The 19,432-nt window shown below is 51.3% G+C and overlaps 1 protein-coding gene across 5 annotated transcripts in view; it reads left to right on the top strand.

Moving 5' to 3' along the window:
* Positions 1–19,432, top strand: part of LOC135245943 (dedicator of cytokinesis protein 4-like) — a 71,815-nt gene that overhangs the window by 13,254 nt on the left and 39,129 nt on the right. For all 5 annotated transcript variants that reach the window (XM_064319332.1, XM_064319329.1, XM_064319328.1 and 2 more), the window contains exons 2-8: positions 11,073–11,156; positions 13,543–13,583; positions 13,842–13,897; positions 14,194–14,290; positions 14,687–14,835; positions 15,384–15,468; positions 16,664–16,815. In XM_064319332.1, coding sequence (XP_064175402.1) covers positions 11,073–11,156; positions 13,543–13,583; positions 13,842–13,897; positions 14,194–14,290; positions 14,687–14,835; positions 15,384–15,468; positions 16,664–16,815 — 664 coding nt within the window. The remainder of the gene's footprint in view (positions 1–11,072; positions 11,157–13,542; positions 13,584–13,841; positions 13,898–14,193; positions 14,291–14,686; positions 14,836–15,383; positions 15,469–16,663; positions 16,816–19,432) is intronic.

Here is a 19,432-nt window from a genome sequence, read left to right as displayed (position 1 = left end):
ACACATACACAGAGACACACACACACACGCGCACACAGACACACACACGCGTGCACACAGACAGACACACACACATACACACACACACATACACAGAGACACACACGCGCACACACACGCACACACACACACACACACGCACACACACAGAGACACACACACACACACACACATACAAAGAGACACACATACACACACACAGAGACACACACGCACACACACATACACAGAGACACACACGCACACACACACACACACACAGCACACACACACACACACACATACACAGAGACACACACACACACACACACACACATACACACACACACACACACACACACACACACACACACACACGCACACACGCACACAGAGACACACACGCACACACACACACATACCCACGCACACACACACAGCTTTCAGAGCGTGTGCCACCATCGGGGAGAGGATTAAAAGGGAAGTGGAAGCATATTTCGCTGTCTGGGAAGCAGTTCCTCGCACACCGAGCCTCGTGCCACGTCTCGCATTCATTTCCACCGGACCCTGCGAGACAGAGAGGGGCGGCAGCGCTCGCAGGAAGTGAGATGGATTCATCAGATTTCATTCAGAAGCAGAGGAAATTAGCATTTTTTTTTTTTTTTTTGCACACGCTTTATTCACTCGCAAAACGGATCGCATGCATAAAAGATGAAAATTAGAGAGAGTGGATTTTTATCATTTTTAAATGCCTTTTATATGCACAGTGAAGGGCGAGCAGGAAGCAGGGCGAACAGGACGTGTTGGTCAGTGCTGAGTGGTGTGAGAGAGGCGATACAGGCTTTAATGCGGACCAGCATGTGAAGGGGAGTTTTGGGATTAAACTTTTGTTTCTCAGGGCTCCAGGGCCCTGTGGGGTACCCGCTACCTGCCCGTAAACACCTGAGCACCGCCCCAATCCCGCGCAGGAGGCGCTGGGGCCGACGCCCGGTCAGCTTCCCGCTGGCTTTCTGAGCGCGCTCATTAGTCGCTGGAGCGCCCGAGCGGCCGCGCAGCCTGGAGCTGGCGGATATGGGTCTGAGGTTCAGAGACTGCAGATCATTAAGAGCTTTACTCCCACAATCCGGGATGGGGGGGGGCTCCGTGAGGGCGTGCGAGAGGCGCGATTTCGCTTCCCCTGTCCGTTCTGCTGTCCCAGCTTCACCTTTCTAACCCCAAAACAGCACAGGGAAGGAAAAAAAAAACTAAAGCGAGTAAAACTTTGTCCTGCTTTCCTGCTTGCTCGTTTGTTTGGGTTTGCAGCGTTTGATAATAAGCTGCCCAGTGTGCTTTGCCCTACACAGCCCCGGTGTCAGCCTGTGCCAGGCACGATGTCTCTGGCTGTCGTAGGAGTGTCTGAATCAGCCGGGGCACAGCCCTGCACAGTGATGATCTCCTTAGAGCAGTGCCTGCGTAATATTACAGCGGGAAATGCAGGCTCCGCTGTCTTCAGCTCGTTAAGCTCGTTAAACACCAGCGCCTTTGTTTAAGACCAATTACCTGCTGTAATTGGTGAGATCTGTGAAATTGTCGCGCAGTGATTCAGCAACATTTATTGTTAATGAGCGCCTTAAATTACGCATTTATTGGGCAGTAACCGGATTGATGGTGTAATGAGTTTACTGGGGCTTTTCCTCAAGGCTGCACCCTCTGTAACAGTACAGAGAGCACAGACCCGTCCGTGTGCAACGGCACTGACTCCAGGCAGCACAGACCCGTCTGTGTGACAGCACTGACTCCAGGCAGCACAGACCCGTCTGTGTGACAGCACTGACGTCCTGTTCCCCAGCGTGTGGAATCTGAGTAATCCCACAGGATGCGGCAGCAGGGCTCTACTGCAGAATAACTCCCCGACAGCTGAACCACACTCTGAATCCCAAGAATCTGAAACGCGGGGGGGGGCGGGGGGGGGGTCCTGTCTGAAGGGCTCCCTGGTCCCCCTGCTACTGAAGTGGACCCCCTTTTATATCTGGCACTTTCAGCACACCGCTGGCATGACCATGACTCACCAGCCATTCAAACTGTGAAACAGTGTGTGTTTCAAAAGCATGGGTCGCTTACAAGGGTTGTACTAGAAGGAAAGTGTTGCTAAATGTGGGAGAGGCTGGCCCGTGTGGAGGCTGGTTATTGTTTGTAGGGGCGGTGCTCTCCCCTGACTGGGGCCAACCGGCAGCTGCGTGTGTGTCAGGATGCCGCACGCCCAAGGCCAAGCTGATTTCGGGAGCCCCGTGTCCCGGGTCAGTTTGGAATGTCAGACCCGTAGCTGAGGACAGGGGAACAGACAGGGCGCGCCCCAATGTGTGCGTATTCTACCAGGGGGCACGCCCCGGAACTGAGACTGCCATTTTAGGGGGAAACATTCAAAGGGCTTCATCCAAACAGGATGAATAAAATCCTACAGACTGATCCGTGTCTTCTCATACCAGACTCTCTCCCCAGCCATGCAGAGATGTGGCTGTTCGCCTGGCCGTGGCTGCGGTGTGGAAGAGCGACAGGCTTCCTGTTTTTATCCCTCTCCTGTTCACAGCCCTGTTACACTGTCAGAAATGCACGTAAATGTACAAAAACTGTACCTATAGGGGTACACTGGCTTGTCACTTGGGTGGTACCCTCTCTCAAAGGTATGCCCACTGTACCCTTTACCCTTTTAGATGAGCACCAAGGTACTAGTATGGCCCAGTGGCGAAACATCAACAGGAACCATACCTTAGAGGCCTCTCTTACAGGCACTGTCTCTGTGTTTTCAGCTGTTTTGCAGCCCTGCCCCGTTAGTGAGCTAGTGTAGAGTTAGTGTTTTCTAACACATTGAGGTTTGGGTCGCCTGACTGCCTAATGCTAAAGCAAACAGTGGGTCTGTAAGCAGGGTCAGATGGTGCCGCCAGTGGCATGGAAACACGCACAATTTTGTTTTGGTTGGATAGTTTTCCTCCTGTGTCCACTGATGGGTGAGAGCCACGTTGAGCCGATTAGTGTGACATGAGATCTATTCACGTTTCAACACTGTGTGACATGAGATCTATTCACGTTTCAACACTGTGTGACATGAGATCTATTCACGTTTCAACACTGTGTGACATGAGATCTATTCACGTTTCAACACTGTGTGACATGAGATCTATTCACGTTGCAACACTGTGTGACATGAGATCTATTCACGTTTCAACACTGCGACATGAGATCTATTCACGTTTCAACACTGTGTGACATGAGATCTATTCTTGTTTCAACACTTTGTGACATGAGATCTATTCACGTTTCAACACTGTGTGACATGAGATCTATTCACGTTTCAACACTGTGTGACATGAGATCTATTCACGTTCCAACACTGTGTGTGTGTGTGTGCGTGTGTGTGAGTGCATGTAATCAGCAAAAAAGTTGAGCCTTAGTGGTTTCTGTCCTCTTGAATAGGTGGTCTCAATGTTTACCCCAAGTTCTGGCTTGTCAGGTTGACCCCTAAATAGACATTTAATCAGCTTCCTCAGTTCATTTCAACAAGAAAAAAAAACAATCATCACTGAACTTTTCTCGCTTTGTATTTTTAGCATTTTGCGGTTAGCGGTCATATCATACAGGCCGAAGAGGAGGCCATATGCTACTTCTGAGTCATAATACACATTGAATTTCATAACTAGTTTTTGTTGGTCTTGTTTAAATGGTTTACTAAGCCCCTCAGTTGAAACTTTGTGCATTTCGATTGTGAGGAGATGTGGCTGCGTATTGTTAGAATTGCTGAACTTGAACTGAACATACTGAACTTACTGAATGAATCTGCAGGTTTGATTTGATGCTGGATTGTTGTGATATTTCCCTGTTTTGACTTTAGATTAGACAGCTAGCCCTGACGTTCCCTTCTTGGCCTGCAGATTGAGTCTTGCGCGCTCACGCCTCCGTTCTCTGACCCCGGGCTGCGTTGGCTTTCTCTGCGATGGGCTCGGAGGCGATGGAGCCGGCTGTGCAGAGCTTCAGCGCTGGCCTTATCCTGGACGCCGCAGGTTAAGGCCTTTATACGGGAGATCTGACGCATTGCCACGACGCCTGTGACCTAAGCTGATGAAGGGGGTTTGCTCAACTTTTAATGGGCTTAACGGTAAACCAGTTCAGGCCTTGCTCTCTAATCTCCCACCACAGGCACTTCATACCTTTGTTTTCGGTCACGTTGGGGTGTTTGCATATTTCCTGTCTGTGCCGAGATTTCCCAAATCCCTTTGTCATGAAAATGAGATTGCATGAGGAGGGGGAAAAATAGATTTATTTCCTGTAATGAGTTGTTTTGTTTTGTTTTTTTTCCCCCAGCAATCCAGAGTAATTATTGCCTGTGTGGCTGACGAGAGTTTGTTTCCTTGGTATCCACCAGGGTTTGGTTCACGGCGGTGGGTGCAGAATGCTTGCCCTAGGTGTTTATCACGTTGCGCTGCGTGGAAAGGGCACTTCAGTGTGTAGACTTCTGCCCTTGCCCCAGCGCGGCCTGTAGAATAGCAGCACTGTGTTACGATGCAGTGCTAGTGAGCCGGTGAGAGAAGGGAGCGTGTGCAGGGAGGACGGGAGCGTGTGCAGGGAGGACGGGAGCGTGCGCAGGGAGGACGGGAGCGTGCGCTGGGAGGACGGGAGCGTGCGCTGGGAGGACGGGAGCGTGCGCGGTGGGAGGCGGGCGGAGCGGGCGTGTGGGAGGACGGGAGCGTGCGCATGGGAGGACGGGAGCGTGTGCAGGGAGGACGGGTGCGGCGTCTGGGAGGACGGGAGGGTGTGCTGGGAGGACGGGAGCGTGCGCTGGGAGGACGGGAGCGTGCGCTGGGAGGACGGGTGCGTGTGCAGGGAGGACGGGAGCGTGCGCGGGAGGACGGGAGCGTGCGCTGGGAGGACGGGAGCGTGCGCAGGGAGGACGGGAGCGTGCGCAGGGAGGACGGGACGTGCGCTGGGAGGCGGGAGCGTGCGCTGGGAGACGGAGCGTGCCTGGGAGGACGGGAGCGTGCGCTGGGAGGACGGGAGCGTGCGCTGGGAGGACGGGAGCGTGCGCAGGGAGGACGGGAGCGTGCGCTGGGAGGACGGGAGCGTGCGCTGGGAGGACGGGAGCGTGCGCTGGGAGGACGGGAGCGTGCGCTGGGAGGACGGGAGCGTGCGCTGGGAGGACGGGAGCGTGCGCAGGGAGGACGGGTGCGGCGTCTGGCTCTCTCTCGCGCGGGACAGCGGGGGCAGCTGGCAGTCTGGCCTCGCGTGTCCCCTGCTGGAGGGAGGGACCGGCGGGTCAGTCCCGGGGGCACTGAGTGCAGTTCGGCTCCCCCTCAGCGGAGATGGACAGAGACGCTCCCCGAAAAGAGGGGGCGGGGGGCACGGTCTCTTAGGGTACAGAGGGCGGGTCTGTCTCTCTGGCCATTCCCTAAATTAGTAATGGAATGTTGTGGCTGCCATCGCTATCAGCAAATGTTGTCCTGAGATTAATATCTGTGGACCGGGCATTTCCTGAAGGCCTGGAAGTGTCTGCAGGTGCTGTGTGGATCACATGTCTGTGGGGCTGTACTCATGGACTCACAGTAGTCTAGTTAGATTTATATTTTTTCAGTTTTGTTGCCCGTTCACATGTAGTAGCCTCCACCGGTGGCGGCCATTTTGGCTCTGCAGTCAGCTGTTCTCCCCGGCCCGTGCGTTTGCTTCCTGACCAAACGGCCCCGTTCAGGCTGGAGTAAAGTGCATTTCCTGGTTCCCCTGACTGTGGCCTGCGAGCCGCGCGGTGTTCCCGCCGCTACGCCAGGCTGCGCGGTGCGTGCGTAACCGCCGGTTACCCTCTTCCCGCCCCATGCGCGTGTGGCGCAGGGTGTTTACACACCCCGGCTGGCTCGCCCTCAGGGTGCGGTGGCACGGTAAATCACAGCTCCGAGCCCGGGCGCCGGGGCCGGGGAGGGCAGCGGACGCTGTAATTGGATTCCGGAGAGTTCCGAGCGAGGGCCCAGGACGGCCGCCCGTCCCGTCGCGGGGAAGTACGTCCCAGAAAAGAAGCAGATTCCGGCTTACTTTACCCTCCCAGTCACCCCCCCCGGTGTGTGAGCGTTCCTCTGCTCCGTACCCTCTCCTGTGGAGGGGATGGGGCTCCCGCGCTTCAGAGCGTCCCGTTCAGAGCGTCCCGTTCAGCCGTGTCCCGCCGTGGGCGGGGCAGGAGTTTGGGGAGCGTGGAGCTGGGAAACTGGGCTGGCCTCACAGGAGCGGCGGTTTGGGGCGTTTCCTGTTTCAGCCCCGGGGGAGAGCTGGCGCTGCGTGCGGGCTTGGATGAGCTGTGTTCTGCCAGTGGGCGCTGCGCGGTGGTAGTGGTGAGCCCGACGTGCCCACAGGGAGAGACAGCGGGACCGAGGTGTCCAACTCTGCATTTGGCGGGAAAAAAAGAAATAAATTTTTCCGCCTCGTCCTAAAAGCTTGTCCGGAAATATAAACACTACTGCACTCTGAGTGTGGATAATCTCTCCTGAGCGTGTCAGGGCTGCTCCTGGAGTTGCTGCTCTTTTTTTAGTGCTGAGGAGGATCTGGGGGTCCCAGAGGCGCTCCCTTCATTAACGGTGTCAGAGTTTCCCGCGCTGATTCCTCAGTGTGTGCCAGCGAGAGGAAGCCGCTCCAGATCTGAGGGGGGGTAGGCCTCTGATGGGCCTCTCTCTCTCTCCAGCGCTGCGTGTGAGGAATGGGCTCTGTGTGCAGGGCTCTTAATGATGGACTGATGCACGTGGATATATTCCCCTCTCTGTGTCTCTGAGCTTCCACTGCTTACTGTGCCTCACGTATTAGTGAAAGACAGTTTAAAGGAGTATATTTGCTATGCATGTTTATGTAACTTTACAGTATGTATGTGTGCAGATTTATGTGTGTGCTTGCGTGCGTGCGTGTGTGTAAGTGAGTGTGTGTGCACGTGTGTGTTTGTGTGTGTGAGTGAGCGTGCATGTCTGTGTGTGTGTGTGCATGTGTGTGTTTGCGTGTGTGAGTGAGCGTGCATGTCTGTGTGTGTGTGTGCATGTGTGTGTTTGTGTGTGTGAGTGAGCGTGCATGTCTGTCTGTGTGTGTGTGCACGTGTGTGTTTGCATGTGTGTGAGTGAGCGTGCATGTCTGTGTGCGTGTGTGCGTGTATGTGTGTGTGTGTGCGTGTGTGTGTGTCCGTTTCAGCGGTGTGTGTTTCAGTTGCTAATGGAGGATCACTGAGCCTGTCTCTGCCGCCCTGCTGTTAGAAAGCGTCCCGCCGGCTTCTGTCCTGTAACCTCCAGGGACAGATATTGGGGAACTCCTCAGGGGAGCAGGATTAGCTGTGTGAGGAGAGGAGGTGGGGGGGAGGCAGGGGGGCACAGGAGAGCGGACCCGGGTCGGGTGGGTGGGGGGGAAACGGGACAGTCCGAGGCTCAGATTAAAGGTTGAAAATGAGGTGGAATCCCTGGCTAGCGTTCGGTGGCTGACCCACATTCAGCTTTAATCTGAGACGCGGCTCCCTGCGTTATCAGCAGTGTGTGCGTTCCTGTGTACAGTGACTGCGTGTGCGTGTGCGTGTGTGCGTGTGTGCGTGTGTGCGTGCGTGCGTGCGTGCGTGCGTGCGTGCGTGCGTGCGTGCGTGCGTGCGTGCGTGCGTTACGCAGAGCACAAGTTACACTCAGCACAGTTTACACAGAGCACAGCTTATGCCCTCAGCTCAGGCAGAGGCATCGAGGTGCTGAATTCAGATGCAGAAAGCAGAGTATCTGTAGGCCGCTCTGAATCGCATCGCAGAGTGATTCACGCCATGACACACTCACAGATTGGATTATCTCCACTGGAGATGGTCAGGTGGGTGGCCAGCCTGCTGATTCATTTCTGTGTGTGTGTGTGTGTGTGTGTGTGTGTGTGTGTGTACCTGTGTGTGTGTGTGTACCTGTGTGTGTCTGTGTTGGGGGGGTTACGTTGCACTTCTCTCTAAATCTTCGGAGCTGATTCTGCCTCAGCACATGAGAGCTCTTCACAGCCCTGGTGCATGGTGGCTGGGGCCTGTCTGTCGCGAGTCTCTGATGGTCATACAGGCCTGCAGTAAGTCTGTGTGCAGTATGAACACTGCTGGCTCAGTGCTGTGCTTCTGCAGCCATGTTTGGTTTCAGGGAATATTTTGGCTGCGTGATGTTCTGTTCACACCCCCCCCCAAAGAGCAGATACAGTACTTCACTCTGCTTCGATTTTTGGACACAATGGGTTCTGATATTCAATGGGCCCACACACATAATTTGCTGGTTGTTCAGGTTTTCTGAAAGCATCCTAACGTATGATTTCTGAGTAATGCTAGAATAATCTGGTGTTAGACTGGTTTTAGCTCCTGTGTACACACAGTGTATAATAACTAAGTACACACTAGCTGCGTATGCACAAGTTGAGACTTGATGTGTCGTTCCTCAAAGGCCTTATTCCAATATGGCGATATTTGAGTGTTGGCTAAACTGGAGTTCCCTGGGGGAGGAGCTGTGGTTGGACGCGTGCTAATTGGTGTTAAGTTTAGGACAGGGCCAGACTTGCGCCTCACGCTCGCGCCTAGCGGGAGTTCGTGGGGGGTGGGGGGGAGCTGCGGTCCCGTTGGCGCCTGGCTGCAGTCCCAGAGTCCTCTCTGCCAGCCAGTGAAATGAGATTACGCTGTGAACAGTAATCATCCGTGTTCATCCCCCCTTCCTGTGGGGTCTGGCCGCACGCGTGCGGGGAGTAGGGTTGCCAGATTTAGAATTTGTCAAAACTGGACGACACGCACAGCTTGAGGCGTGATCTGGAAAGGGGTCGGGAGATGTTGGGCAGGGGGGGTGGTGGAGGGCGGTGGTGTCCTCCTCACCATGGAAATCGAATCATGATGCTGTTCAGGGAATCATTGACATGCAAATTCATTACACTCAACTTATTGTGTCAGTTACTCAGGACGTACATTACATTGTCCGGTGGGGACCACAAACGAAAAGTCTGAAAATCTGAGATTCTGAGCAGAAACCGGATGTCTGGCAACCCGAATGGGGAGGCCATTGGCTGCCGTTCGCCCTCAAGGGAAACGTGGGGCCGGCCTCCTGGTTGGACTGGATCAGGGGTGTCCAGTCTGATCTGAAAAGGGCCGGTGTGGGTGCAGGCTTTTGTTTTAGCTCAGCACTGCAACACCTGATTCAGCTAACTAACTAATCATGGTCTTCACTCAAGGCCTTTTGTGTAAATGGATTATTACGTACCATGAGCCCCCCCCCATTGCAGTCTGATCTGACTGCAGAAAGGGAAAAAATAGAACAAACTAAAAATCCCTGTTTCTCTGCTGCAGTAAATGCTATATACGACTCAGGGTGTTGAGACGCATATGAAAATTTAATCTCGGAGTAAACTTAGCGTCTATAGCAGTGGCCTCTTGAGTGAGGCCATTGCTCAGAAGGTCTAAAACTGTAAGGTCGAGGTTCTGCCAAACTCCACATCCAGGATCACTTGCGTCTAATTGATTGTCTCTAAACTTCACTTCCTCAACTCACAGCAAGCATTCCCCGCTCCTCCATGATTAATACGCCTTTGCACATTCTGGGATGTGTGGAGTATGACTCCATAACACTCCCTCCTCCATGAATAATTCATATCTGTTTGGCAGCGGGGTCAGCCAGCCTCCCATCGGCGGCTATGGATTTAAATATTTATGAAGTTATTAATAATGTATGCTTTTGCAACACCGTCGGTGTGATTGGCTGTTGGTACAAAACGAGGGCAGGGGGTTCAGCGGCTTCAATGAGGCTCAGAAAGCGCTTTGTGTGAAGCAGAACGACCTCATTCTGAAATAAGACCTGAAATGACTGCCCTCGGTCTGTTTGTCCCATTCACTGCAGAGCACACACAGGTCCCGTGTGGTCAGGAGCTGCTTGTGTTTGTTTAAATGTGATCAGCAAGTGCGTTTTGAAGTTCAGTCGCTGAGTTCACCAGGACTTGCTGCAGACCGGTGTTCTTTGAAGTGGGTTTGGAGGCAGTGTTCTCGTTCAGCTTGCCACAGCCCTACCTGAAGCTCTGCCGTCGTTTTGTATCTGATCACAACAAGGCGTCTTACTCGGCTAATCGGCCAGATATTTGATAATCGTGTTTTTGGCTCGTCATGCGAACCAGAAAACCAAGCCTGCTCTCATCTGTTATAGCGGCCCTCAGTCCTGTCCAGAGAGAGCTGGTGTGGCTGCAGGTGTGCAGGCGCCGGATTCTTGATTGAGGACCCTGAGTAGTTAACCAGTTGAGCCAGGTGTGGTAGTGCTGGGCTAAAACAAAAACCTGCACCCACACCAGCCCTTTTCAGATAAGCTGGCGGACCCCTGGACTGCGCGTGTGTGCTTGTGTGCCTGTACATGTGTGTGTGCCTGTGTGGGTGTGTGCGTGCGCACGCGCGTGTGTGTGTATGTGTGTGCATGTGTGCGTGCGTGTGCGTGTGTGTGTATGTGTGTGCCTGTACATGTGTGTGTGCCTGTGTATGTGTGTGCATGTGTGCGTGCGTGTGCGTGTGTGTTAGACTGGAGTCTGTCTCCACCCAAGCGTAGGGTTCTTGCGGATGCTTCTTCTTGAGAGAGGAGGGCGAGTGAATTCCCCTCTGAGCCGGCGCCTGTCCCGCGCCAGCGTTTTTGGGAGAGAGCCACTCCTGCTCAGACAGACGGCAGCTGCAGCAGGATTATCAGCCAGCTTCTGAGCACAGGAAAGACAATAAATAAATAAATAGATAATGCATTTCACCAAGAATCATTTCTGCATTTATCAGATGAAAATAGCATTGTTTATTTCGGGGAGTAGAAGCAGCTTCTTGTCCAATGGTATTGGACTCAGGTGTTGAGAAGGTTGAGGTGCACTGGGGTTTTAGAGATGATACCGGGGGGTGGGGGATTTGGGGGGTCCCTATTGTGTCTTTTCCTGCAGTTTTATACTTCTCAGGCTGATGGGTTATGCAGAACAGTACTCATCATGCGGTCAGTTTAAAATGTCATTTCCAAATGATCACACAGGGCGACAATAAAAATGGGTGACTCAAAACGTTCTTAATTTTGTAATTTTTCCTCGTAATACATTGTTCATTTATGAATTTTTTTCAGTGCTGGCGAGTTTTCGGGGGACACTTCAGCATGGCCTGCCGCTGGAGATCGGAGACACCGTGCAGATTCTGGAGAAATGTGAAGGTAACGTCCGTTTCCCCTGCAGAGACACCGAAACACGAGCGTGCACACACACATGCACACGTGCAAGCTTGCATACACACACACACACGCACTCATGCTCGCTTGCATACACACACACACATGCACACGTGCAAGCTTGCATACACACACACACATGCACACGTGCAAGCTTGCATACACACACACACATGCACACGTGCAAGCTTGCATACACACACACACATGCACACGTGCAAGCTTGCATACACACACACACATGCACACGTGCAAGCTTGCATACACACACACACACGCACACGTGCAAGCTTGCATACACACACACACACGCACTCATGCTCGCTTGCATACACACACACACATGCACACGTGCAAGCTTGCATACACACACACACATGCACACGTGCAAGCTTGCATACACACACACACATGCACACGTGCAAGCTTGCATACACACACACACATGCACACGTGCAAGCTTGCATACACACACACACACACGCACACGTGCGCGCTTGCATACACACACACACACACGCACACGTGCAAGCTTGTGCATGTACACTCATTCTACAAGAGAGCTACGTGTCCTGTGCACAGCTGGATCTGAGCACAGCAGAGCATCATGGGAAGTCTCGTGCAGCACAGCTGCAGTTGCCGTGCCTACGGGGGCCTGGGTGCCAGGCTGCTCTTGAACACGCTGCATTTTTATGACTGAATATCGTGTTTATTTGGGAACTGCGACCCGTGTTCCCGCTTCACCGCGAGGCGCCTTCTCTGGCTGCTCCTGAGGACGGCGTCTGTTCTGAAAGGGGCCGTCTGTTCCAAAGATGGCTGCCGTGCTCGCCGGGCGGAGCTCGCGGGGGTTAGCGGAGGGTTCCCTGTTTCCACGCCGCTGTCGCGTTTCCTTCTGAGGGGGCACAAGCTTCCTTTTCCTCATTTGGGCAACGGCTGGCAGACCAGTGCCTTTGTTGTGATGCAACAAATGTTTGATTTTTTTTTTCTGTTTATAGCCAAAAAGCCTTTGACGGTTCTTGCTGTCAAAAAAAGTCACAAGGAAATTTCTAATGATATTTATTAATCACTTAAAAAAAACTAACATTTTAAGAGGGAATATTTGGAAATTAACAGTAAAATTGAATTAAAATATAAATATATGGTTCTGCTTATATTTTCTGAGTCTTTGGAAAATACAACTAGTTCTCCTGCAAGTTCCAAAATTATGCAGTAAAGGCCACAATGATCTATTTGGACTATGGTTTGAGTATTTTACCAATAATCATCATTTTGTCTTGAGTCCTGTTTCTCATATTTTGTAAGTCACTTTGGGGAAAAAAAGCATCTCTACTGCAAAATGAATCCAATGTACTGTTATGTGAATGCAACCATTTATATATTTTCTGTATAGAAATTAGGATTATTCAAGTGAAAATGAACAGAAAGGATATTTTCTGAAGAGAATTTAATGCCTGGCCTGCTGTATTTAAACCTCTGTGAGGCTGTGGCAGCGATTGCCTCTGGTGCTGAACATTTCATCTGAGCAATAATGAAGCATTTTGTTTTGTTCTGTTCTCTGACTTGGTGCAAATCGAGTCATTTATTAGACCGGGGATACACAAATCCCTTCCTGGAGGGCCGATGTGTGTGTGTGTGTGTGTGATGTGTGCAGCTTTTGTTTCAACCGATTATTCTTTCTCTATGTTCTAAATGGCTCTATACACGTCTACACTGGACCACAGCATGCGTCTGCAGTCTAAGGATGTAGCTCAACACTGTATCAAAAATGTCAGATCAAAATGATTGGTGATAGCTGAAGAATTCCCAGAGTCCCAAAGTCCCAAAACAAACCGGGCCTCTCTATTAGACTGGTCTCGATTATGCTAAAGCAGCCCCCCCCCCCCCCCCCCCCCCGACTTATTTTTCCTGATGCGATCCCAAATTAATGTTCGGAAATTTGCGCAACCCCAACACTCCACCTACACACACACACACCTTGTGCCTAACAACACTGTTCATCTGTGACTGTATTGCTGATATACCATGACCTCTCATGCCTCATAGCTTTATTATAGTTGGGTTTTTGTGATGTTTGCCGTATAGTAGCCTACATTCGCATAGAGGAAAAATTACAAAAAAATGTCATCCCCATATCATGCTCCTCTGTTTAAAACCCTGGGTTAAACAGAGAACCATTTCTCATGTACAAAACTGTTTTTGCAAAAATAAGATGACGGAACAAAATATTTAGGTAAATGGGTCTGTGTGGCACAGTGAGTGTCTTCACTTGGACTGAGTCTACATGAGTCTCAAAGGCAGAGCCTGGCCTGGGAAGGCATCTCAAAATGTCCGACTCTCAGTCTGCTGATCTTACCCTGTCTTGTTTCTCCAGGGTGGTTCAGAGGATTTGTTCTGAAGAATCCCAGTGCCAAGGTGGGTTGTTCAACACTTTCTTACATGCAGTGTGTACTGTCTCCCTCTCTCTCTCTCTCTCTCTCTCACACACACACACACACACACACACACACATGCACACAGTCCATTTCAGATGTCTATTAACCTTTATAGTTTGCAGGTTAGGGTTTTGTTGACATGATTGAATTGACAATGTAACTGTAGATGAAATGCTTATTTGTGTAATGGTTTAATAACAGATAAATCAACCTGCTTGTCTTTGTCTTGTCCCTGCAGGGAATCTTCCCATCGAGCTACATTCACCTGAAAAATGCACAAATCAAGAACAAGGGGTTTGTAATGACTAGCGTCTATTAATCAAGGATTGACAGTCTGATTATAGCTGTTAGTCAGGAGGACTGTAATTAATTCTGTCAAAGAAACCAGAGAAAAACATGTGATTGATGCTGTTATGAAAGAAAGAAAGATTGAGTGTCATTTATTACTTTGACCGAATGCCTACCTGTGAGGAAGTGTGAGAGTGGCAGACGGGTTACCTCTCAGCCCGCTGCAGCTGATCGCTGTGGGTTTCACTCAGAGAAGGTGGCAGTTGCGTTCGGCAGTTACAGGCTTCTCTCTGATCCCACAGGCAGTTTGAGACGGTCATCCCCACCGAGGACTCCATCGTCACGGAGATGACCTCCACCCTGAGGGACTGGGGCATGATGTGGAAGCAGCTCTATGTGGTACGGAGTGCTGTGCACACGCAACACGCAACACGCTAAGCCCGTGCCAAAGGAGGCGCTGCAAGGGTCGTCTCAGGGTCACGGGACCTGCGCCCGGGACTGTCTCAGTTTGGTCTGCTTCTGGTCTGCAAAGTGCAGCATGAAAGCATCGTGTCTGTCAGTCACGTATTTACAAACCTTTGCATTTTGCTGACACTCTTCGAGAGTGACTTGCTTTTCAATGCAGGAATTTCCTAACATGTCCTTGTCCCCCGTCCCCCTGTCCTCCCGTCCCTGTCCCGTCCCTGTCTCCTCCTGTCCCCGTCCCCCTGTCCTCCCGTCCCTGTCCCCCGTCCCCCTGTCCTCCCGTCCCTGTCCCCCGTCCCCGTCCCGCCGTCCCCGTCCCCCCGGCTGCAGAAGAGTGAGGGAGACCTGTTCCACCGGCTCTGGCACGTGATGAACGAGGTGCTGGACCTGCGGCGCCAGGTGCTGGTGGGTCACCTGACCAACGACCGCATGAAGGAGGTCAAGCAGCACATCACCGCCCGCCTGGACTGGGGAAACGAGTGAGTGAGAGACCTGTCCCCGTGACCCGAAACGCACCCCTCCCTCCCTCCCTCCCTCCCTCTGTGGGCTCACTGCATCGGCTCTGCATCCCAGCTGGACAGTGTGATGTGATAAGCAGACCCTTGTCCAGCAGAGCTGCTCTTTTGTACACATGGTATGCAGGCTGTGCTGTGACATTCTGCAGTGACTCTCCTGTGAATCATTTGTGGCTCTACTGTGACTCTCATCAACTCCTCTTTGACTCTCTTGTGACTCCTCTGTGACTGATTGGACTCTCCTTTGACTCTGCTGTGACTCTTCTGTGACATGGCTGTGACTCTTGATAACTCCTCTGTGACTCTGCTTTCTCTGCTGTGACTCTGAATCTGCTGTAACTCCTCTGACTCTCCTGTGACTCCTCTGTGAATCTGCTGTGACTCTGCTTTCTCTGCTGTGACTCCTCTGACTCTCCTGTGACTCCTCTGTGAATCTGCTGTGACTCCTCTGTAACTCCTCTGACTCTGCTGTGACTCTCTTGTGATTCATTGTGTCTCGTGCGGTCGGGCAGGCAGCTGGGCCTGGACCTGGTCCCCAGGAAGGACCTGAGCATGGTGGACCCAGATGACATCAGTGTCACGGAGCTCTACAAGCTGGTGGGTGTGCCCTTCGACTGCCGCTTGCTCTCGCGCCGAGCGGATCAGAACTCCCCGTTTCCACGGCAACCCCGGCAACCCCTGCGCGCGGCCTCACGCGGAGAGCGGTCTGAAATGCCACCGCTGTTGACACAATCGAGCAGCCGAACCCGCCTCTGTAAACACAGGGCTTCGGGTCAGAGGCATGGCGTGGGTCTAATACCCTGCGCGCTGAGAAATGATAGTGATTAAGAACAAGATAACACGGCGCAGGATACGTAATTACTGCTGCCTGCAATGGAGCAACAGATATTACGCTGTTTTGCAAGGTGAGGACATTGCTGCTTAATTAATTCATTTAATGTTGAGGGAACATCATTAGTGGAGGTAAACAAGGACACCTGCGGAATGGTTTCCTGGTAACGTGCGTATGTTGGAGAGAGAGAGAGATGTATATATATGTTGTGGCGGTCCCCTCTCTGCTGTGCAGTTGGAGGACTTCAGATGGAGTGTTAAAGACGTGTTTCCTTCGGAAACTCTACAGAGGGGAACAGTTCCTGTCACTAAATTCCATCATTGCTTGCACCTCTTCACTCCAGATCCAATTTGGAGCCACGGACTGTGGCAGAACCAACCCTCAATGCTCCCTCCCCAACACCACCACCACCTCCAACACCACCACCACCACCACACCCAGACGTTTAAAAAATGCTGCATCAGATTCCTGCAGGCTGGTGTCAGCCGTCCTGGGGAGGGTGTGTGTTCTGGTGTGTGTGTGTGTGTGTGTGTGCGCGCGCTCTGGTGAATGCTTCAGTTGCTGCGGGAGCCATGTATCGTGTAGGACAGGGAGAGCTGGTGCTGAAGATGGAGGTTTTTTTGTGGAGGAGGAGTTTTGCCTGAGTGGGTGGTGAAATGGAAGTTGAAATGAGTCTTGGGGGGCTCTGATTCTCCTCCTGGGAGATTTCTGCGTCTCTGACCCTGCTGAACGTCGTGTGCTGTGCCTGCGTATCTGGGCCAATTACAGCTGGAGTCAGGCTGACTGAGGACCTGCCGGCCCTGAAATTAAACCTGAATATTTCGGTCCTTCCTCTGAAAATAATTAGCATCCCTTGTATTTAAAACCAAACTGTACCCAGAAATGAACACCGTAGTTGTGTTTGTCAGGAAAAGTTGTAAGTGGTTTTGTGTGTGTGTGTGTGTGTGTGTGTGTGAACAGATGGAACACCGCCATGGAAAGAAGGAGACCCCGTTACCTGTCAGCACTCATCACCTGTTCCTGCAGATGAAGAGCCTGATGAGCTCGAACCTGGGGGAGGAGCTAGAGGTCTACTTCTTCATCTACGACAGCAGGGAGAACCGCCCACTCAGGTGCTCACTTCCTGATGACTTATGAAAGAACCGCCCAATCAGTGATCATTCCCCTGATGACTTATGGAAGAACCGCCCAATCAGTGATCATTCCCCTGATGACTTATGAAAGAACCGCCCAATCAGTGATCATTCCCCTGATGACTTATGAAAGAACCGCCCAATCAGTGATCATTCCCCTGATGACTTATGAAAGAACCGCCCAATCAGTGAACATTACTTACTATATTTTCCGAGAGGTCCATATATTTATAATATATTGAAGTATGTACATATATTCTGGAAAGCAATTTTAAAGAAATTTTTAAATGTAGCGGACAGGTTACTCTCAGCCTGCTGTAGCTGAAAAAAAGTTTTAATTATTAAGCTCCTTTTCTGAAGTAAGATAGCCTTTGCTCTGCATGCTTTTGAGCAGTTGGTGCATTTTGTATGTGCTGTGTACTTCGGGGAGGGGGAGGGGGCGGTAGGCCCCTTCTCTCTGGTGTAGAGACAGGTAATATAGGCCACAGAGGAGGCTGGTGGTGAAATAAATCTCCTGTGCATTTGAATTTAGTAAAAAATAAAAAAGACAGGGAGAACTCATGCAGGAGCTCTGTACTGTGTCTGGTGCTGAATCTACTGACCCACTGCTGAAGGCTCTCTCTGGTCACCGTTTGTGTGTGCTGTCTGAGTCCAGCAGGTGCCTCTCCAGTTCATCCACATTAGGGTTTTGAGGAATATGCAGTTCCAAAAAAACTAGTTCTTGCGGTGGTGAAGGGTTTTTGAGGAGGAGTACATTCTGAAAAAATGCTGTGGTTATGAAATCAGTTACTTAGCAACACGCTTCGATTAATTTTAATTTGTATTATGCATTTGTTCCACAAGCTGTTGCCTGCCTCCCCTGTAAAAGCGTAAAAGATTTGTTTTAATTTGCCTATATAATGGTAAGGAATTAATATGGAAATGCCATTAGCAGTGGATGCAGTGTTTGTGTACACTTTGTCATGCTCTGCTGGAAAAATGCACTTGCACTTTAGGACTGACGGGCTCTGTGTTTCGGTCACAAAGACGTGCGCCTGTTTGTCAGAGTGACTGACAGGAACAGCGTTGGGATGAAAGAGGGGCTGTTGTAGCTGTCAGTTGTGCACTCAAACGGGTAAGCACATCGAGAGAGCGCCCTCAGCGATGAGCAGCTCGTAGTTGTCGAGCGCTTTTGAAAATGAAGGTGTTTATGTAATGTGTGACTCACGCAGTGGGACAGGAGCGCAGACGCGTTGCTGGGCGTTCGTCGGCGCCACATACCTCGCCATATTCATAAAACTCAGCCCTGGATCTCTGCAGAGCTGCTTTGGGACGCTGCTTCTTTGTGAGAAGTGTTGTTAAAATAAATCTGAATTGAATTGAACTGCACTGAACCGGTAAAAGAAATTGCAGGTGATTCATCTGATTTGGTGAACGGGTACAACTGGTCACAGCTGGCGCTTGCCGTTCCTATGGAGTGTTGCTAAGGTGAAACTAAAAGTGTAATATTGTGGCCGGTGCATGCGCTTATTCACACCTCCTATGGCAGCGGTGCAGTGACCTCACAGGAAGCTGCATCTCCGTTACCAGCGCATTTCCTGTCTCTCGGAGACACGCGTTCGGCTTGTTTTATTTTAGCTGCAGTTCGCCCGCCAAATCAGGTCCGGCTTTGCTCTCGGCCGCGCTCGCCTTCCTTCACTTCCTGTGGGCGGGCTTTTGCGGCAGACTCATTTAGAATGTGTTGGTGGATTCCGTGGGGGTCTACTTCCTGTTTGTTCACACCTTTCAGCCCCCGATAATGGACTCCATTTTGTGCCAGTTTAAATAGAGGCCCCCGTGTGGCTCAGCTAATTAGCCCTCTTCTTTAGCGGATGAAGTGTCTAAACTGCAGCTGCTCGAACTCACATCTGAACGCTCTCCATGTTGGCATTTGGGCTACGGTGCTTAAGTACATAGCTGCACTTAATGATATGTTAATGATGCAATTTGTTGTGCATTTTGTTGCCAAAATTTAATCCCTGAAATTCTGGTAAACACTGTTTTGAATATCCATGAAGCATAATTTCTTTCCTACTACCCTGCATGTGCTGTACTTTCAGAACATACGCATAGGCCTGTATGTGCTATAACACTTCAGACATTATACCTGATACATCCTCACCCTGCTTCTGAGGCACTGAACACTGTTATTCTGCTGTTCTGTGCTGATATTTGCCTGGATTTGACTGACAGGCACTGCATGCTGGACAGCAATCAGGTGGTGTGAGTGACAGGAAATGGGTGCAAGATCTGAGTGACTGTGATGAGGCGTTGGATTTGAATGACTGCAGTCTGGTACAGGATTTGAGTGACAGCAGGTTTGAGTGACAGGGATCAGGTAGCAGGTCTGAGTGACAGGGATCAGGTAGCAGGTTTGAGTGACAGGGATCAGGTAGCAGGTTTGAGTGACAGGTAGCAGGTTTGAGTGACAGGGATCAGGTTTGAGTGCTGCTCTGTGCTGTAATTGGCTGGGATGCGGTGCTGCTCTGTGCCGTAATTGGCTGGGATGCGGTGCTGCTCTGTGCCGTAATTGGCTGGGATGCAGTGCTGCTCTGTGCTGTAATTGGCTGGGATGCGG

This window comes from Anguilla rostrata, chromosome 19, assembly GCF_018555375.3.
Source record: "Anguilla rostrata isolate EN2019 chromosome 19, ASM1855537v3, whole genome shotgun sequence".
Classification (NCBI taxonomy): Eukaryota; Metazoa; Chordata; class Actinopteri; order Anguilliformes; family Anguillidae; genus Anguilla; species Anguilla rostrata.
This window is presented reverse-complemented; position numbering and strand designations above follow the sequence as displayed.